Raw genomic sequence first — 5181 nt, 5'->3', positions numbered from 1 at the left:
CTTCAGTGGGTTGTTTTGGATTGCTTTACTTATGCAAGTTACTCTTCTAAATGTTTTGAATAAAAATCATGTTCTGTACAGTATATAAATATATTAAGTGTCGCACTGAAATGGTCTACTGTGCCTGTTTGCTTTGGGTATGAGATCAGAGGCTCCTCATACAATTTTTTTTCACAGATGTCAGGCCCCAACTCTTTCAATGAGTTGTAAAGAGAAATAAGGATTTATTTTGGAATGCAGAAGTTTATAGAATTTGAAGATGGGACTAATACTATCCTTAATCAGCAAAATCATAAACACTGATTTGTAAATGAAACTCTAGTCGCAGAGAGCAAACATTTTAATATTTAATATAAAAAAATTATCCAGAAGTTCTAGGTGCCCTTGTAAGCACATACATTTCCCCATCTTATATACATTTGGCTGATACTTGTTAATCAGTGCACATGATAGCAGAACTGTACAACACATTCTAAAAAAATCCAATGTATCTAAAATTAGAATGCATTTTAAATGCAAGACTATTCAACAAATAGACTGCTCTAGGTATACGGCATGTGCTTTATTAAAAACATCAAGCTGTTTTCTTCAGCTGCAGTTTGTATTTACATTGACAGATGCATTACATAAATAATACAAATTATTTGTAAAAATTAAGTGCAAGATTAGCGAGGGGTCTTACAGTTTCAACATCCAGTATCTAATGGGCAAAAAATCAAACACCCTCTTAAAGAAAGCTGTGCTTATGTCCACTTTGCATTACATTTTGAAGTTACATTGATAAACAGGCCACTTAGCTGTGCAAAATTGCAGAACAAATATACAACAATCTAATAATTTAAGGATTACTTGGAATGTGTTTTCTGCCTCTCAGCGGTGAGAAAGAATTAACTGTTGGTTTCTGAGGGCTTATTGGCCATTTTTCTGTGGTTTAATATTGCATTCCAAATTCTGCAGAGAAGACCACCACTATAAAGATGAAATGAAAATAGGGAACAACATTGAATTAGAAACTATATTTAAAATTCCAAAACATTATGCCAATAATAAAAAAATTCTCCAACCCTTTCCAAGAGTGCAATTAAGTGCCTGTGTGTGCTCTCTCCTAGGGAACAGGAAATTCCAAGTAGTGATAGTGGGGACAGCTGCCCAAAGCAAGCTGGGGATAATAATTTTCATCTATCACTAAATATATCGAAGGCTGTAAATAGTTTGTGCATAATTACCAAAAATTTACTCTTCCTCAGCTAGTAAGGAATTCAATCAATGTGAACTTTCTAGAATGACAACATAGACAAGCCACCCATAATGGCCCTCATGTCAAAGAAAGGAAGACTATGTAAAGAAAACTTCACTTAGGATGCCACACACTTAATGTTAACTTGCCCCAGTGATCCTGCATGTAAATGTCCCTTACACCTACATGTTTAAATATTCTTTCAAGTTTACTATAATAGCAAGAACCCTTTGTGCAATGAAGCTGTGAGAGCTTATTTAATAGAAAATTAAACTCATTTTTTGATAAGGACCACTACAGTGATCCTTGACATCTTTATGTTAAGACCAATAGAATGGCAAGCAGGTACTTTGGCAAACATTTCTGGCAGTATTCAAATATTGCCTTACCATAGTCTAAGGTATCTCAAGTCATCCTTAGTGATATCATTAAGGACATCATTTAGTGTGTAATCCTCTTCAGCAAACTGAAAGACAGAGTTGTTCCTAAATTAAGTATTGTTAATACTAGTTTGGTTTCAATGAAATAACATAAAACAGTGTGTTAATTTTTGTTTTTTTACCCTCTCAATTGCACCGGAGTCAGCTCCTTGTTGTCTTAACCAGTCTAGGAGCTCCAGGTCTACATTCTGTACAGGAGCTCCTGGAGGCCTTCGAAATTCTGTAATAATTTAAATATGTAGGTTGACAGGTCAACAACATGTAGAATTGTACAGCTGTATCAGTATTTTCTAGGGCAAAAATAGTTAGCCTCAGCAACCTGATGTTTTCCTCACGTAGAGGGTAACCTATGTTTTGTGGACCACAGATTTCTTCTTAGACTATTCCAAGCCCAAAAATACAATAATGCAAAATTATTTAGCAAGTCCCATTTAATAAGCTGATTCAAACAGGTTTTGGTAAGCATTTGGAACTGAGTGCATAGCTATCTATAGAAATAAAACCCCTCCTACCTGCAGGCTTGGACTGTAACTGAAGCAGGTGAAACTCTTGGGTTTTCTGCTCTAGAGTTTGCTGTAAGAGGGTTTGATACTCTCTCTCCTTCTGAATCAAGACTTCCAACAGCCTATCAAACATGACCAAAGCCAGAGACAGTGAAGTTGAGAATAAAATCTGTATTCCTATTAAATGTCCCAAAGAATATCTTGAGTACTTTCAAAAAATAAGAGATGTTAAATACCAGTATTTACCCAAGAGCTATATGTACACATTTCTGAGTTAATTCTCCTTCCAAATGAGTACTTTCCCCTACACAAACAGCCAAACAAAACCCAGTCTAATTCCTAACCCAGAGTTGAAATCCTTTCCTGTAACCATACAAATAGAGTAACTGTAGTCAAATATTCTAGGAACTGTTTTCCTTTTAACTAATTAAGTAATTTTGGTTTGACATTTAGAGTCTCTGAAAACTAGGATAAAAGTGTCGTTGAGAGATTTATCCTGTCTAACAAATGTTTCGTAAGCTCTTCAGTGCAGAGTGTGAGTGGAAAAGGATGTTTCAGGTTGACAAGTGTCAAATAATTTTTTCTCCAATATTACTAAAATTTATAGTTTAGAGAAACAAGAAAGGCTAGGACAAATTTTAATGATGTGCCAAAGCAGCAATGGTCCTCCCACTATTTTAATCGCATGGGGCTTTTTGCTAGGCCTTAGGGGACACCAAAATTATAAACAAGCAAAATCACAATTATTGACTTTACTAATAAAATTAAAACTAAATAGTCAAGCAATAACTGTTACTTCAGTTACAGTCTTTTCATATATGGAGAATAAACAAGATTACACCTTTAAGAGTGGGTCTGCCTCTCATAGGGGAGTTCTTCTCTTGCTAAATTAAGACCAAAGTATATTATTCCCCGAATTAGTATTGAGTCCAGCCTCAATGTAAAACAGCTTCTAGAAGGGCAAACGAACTTTAAGGGTGAATCCTGTTTGCGCATCTATAAATTGTTTTATGATGATATACCAAAGGTAAGTGATCAGAGGCTAAGTCTTATGCAAAGACAGTGTTTAAATCAGTTACTCAAAAGAAGCCCTTCACGGAGCTGTCCTGAGACAGACAAAATAATCCAGAATCTTAAACCCAAAGTAAATCCCACTTTTTTGCTGTTTGCCAAAGTTAGTTTGTTATGCATTCCTACAGAGCCATAATCTTGTTTTTAACAAGAGAAGCTGTTAATACCCTAAATTACAACTGCAGTCCAATATTCTGAAAGTCACTGCAGGAAAAATTTAAATTCTTTGGTAAATTGCATCTCACTCATGCTGAACTGGAAGGTTGCTGCATCTGAATGCTGTTCTGTGGCTTCTTTCTTTGTTAGCTGTCCAATTGCTTGCTTGCAGAAGTGTCAAACAGGCTGAGTGTGGTTCTGAGAGTTGCCTGCTGAGGTTGACACACATGAGCATAGGGCTACTGGTTGCTCAGCACAGCAAGATTTTATATTCTTTCCATAGTCTTACTGAAGGAGGAAAACATCCCTCTTTGACTGGATTAAAAAATTAGCTGCTGTCATCCTTTCACTGACTCAGTGCCTTCATGGATTGGCTCTAGCAACATCTTCAGCTCCTGAATATGCACTCTGCTACTGTCTGTGCATCAGGGTGGTAATTTTTCTTCCATTCATTGACTATATTGACTTTAAAGATGCTCTGAGAACTTTCTAACACAGTTGAAACTTTTTTTTTTTTTAACATATCCCTTGAATTCCTTTGGGGGTTTAATAATTGAGATTCTACTGCAAATGGGTCCAAATACCCTTTTGTCATATGTAAAGGTCTTACAGCTCAATAGTCTTTTTAAACTTCACCGTCCTGAAAATTAAATAGCCATTCAAGAAGGCACTGGAGAAGTGACTCTTGGTAAGTAATTTGCCCAAGCAGTGCCAGATGACTAGTTCCACACATTAATATAAATAATTCTCTACTAAAGTGACTTATTACTTTAACCAGTTAAAGTATCAAATGATCTAGCTATAAAATCTATTCACACAACATTTGCAAATACATAAGGCGCTTAATCATCACTAAGTATTTGTTGGGGTTTTAAAACGAAGGTGTTTTCATGGGTGAGAAGGCCCATATGTATGGCTCCTGATAACAGTGCAGCCCTGAATATTCCTACAAAAAGTCTTTTGCTTTAGACAAAACTCAGCCTTGTCTCACATACCAGAGAGCTGCACTTGGGTCTTTGAACAAACAGTTTTGCTGGTCTACTGGCCCTTTTGATCAAAATGGTCCTTAGATTTAAGATTGACAATTTGCAGTACATGTTCAACTTGCAATTTAAAAACTGCTTACTAAATATTGTATACAAAGAACAAATCAAACTACTGCATTATATATACATTTCATAACAGCATAAGAAAAATATGAAAAGTTAAAGGAAGACTGAAATTATAAAAGTTGTATTTCAGAGCCTGTATAAATATACATGGAAGTTTTGATAGGGGGTGGGGGTTATTTTATTATTTTTTTGTACACCCTAGGAGTCTGTGCTGTGGACAAATCAGCCTTTCTAGGGCTTTCTTAAAATTCAGTCAAGGCGAAGGCAAGTTTGTAATCACCGAACAGCTCAAGTACTTATTGAGTGACTGTCCACATGCATTCCACTTCTAATGTGCATGCACCTCATAGACGAGAGACTGGAATAGTTTTGAATAGCAGTGTCTGCCGGCACCAAGCCTGTGCCCTGCATGCCCTCTGGCACTCATAAAGGGCAAGGTAGCCGTAACTACACACTCCCAAAATACTGCAAGGCAAAAGCACGGCAGCTCCACACCTCCCCCCTCCCCCAACAATCTCTTCTCCCCACCCCTTGGCTACGTCGGAGGCGGGAAGCCGGAGCCAGGCCATGCGTGGCAGTTGCTTCTCTAGCTGGTGTCATGGCGCAGTTAGCAGCAACTGTAGTGTTCCTTCCTCTCCTGCTGATGCCCCAGCTTGAAGCTG

The 5181-nt window shown here is 37.1% G+C and overlaps 1 protein-coding gene across 1 annotated transcript in view; it reads right to left on the bottom strand.

Annotated features, from left to right (window-relative positions):
* Positions 1-325: 325 nt before the first annotated feature.
* The window catches only part of MAP3K15 (mitogen-activated protein kinase kinase kinase 15), a 165822-nt gene continuing 160966 nt past the window's right edge, over positions 326-5181 (bottom strand). Inside the window, exons 26-29 of the mRNA XM_045015129.1 lie at positions 2190-2302; positions 1800-1897; positions 1627-1703; positions 326-969 (exon numbers count right to left, since the gene is read on the bottom strand). Coding sequence (XP_044871064.1) covers positions 888-969; positions 1627-1703; positions 1800-1897; positions 2190-2302 — 370 coding nt within the window. The 3' untranslated portion in view covers positions 326-887. The remainder of the gene's footprint in view (positions 970-1626; positions 1704-1799; positions 1898-2189; positions 2303-5181) is intronic.

Source organism: Mauremys mutica, chromosome 1 (assembly GCF_020497125.1).
Source record: "Mauremys mutica isolate MM-2020 ecotype Southern chromosome 1, ASM2049712v1, whole genome shotgun sequence".
In the NCBI taxonomy this organism is placed as follows: Eukaryota; Metazoa; Chordata; order Testudines; family Geoemydidae; genus Mauremys; species Mauremys mutica.
Note: the sequence above shows the minus strand (reverse complement) of the source record. Positions and strands in the feature narration are given on the sequence as shown.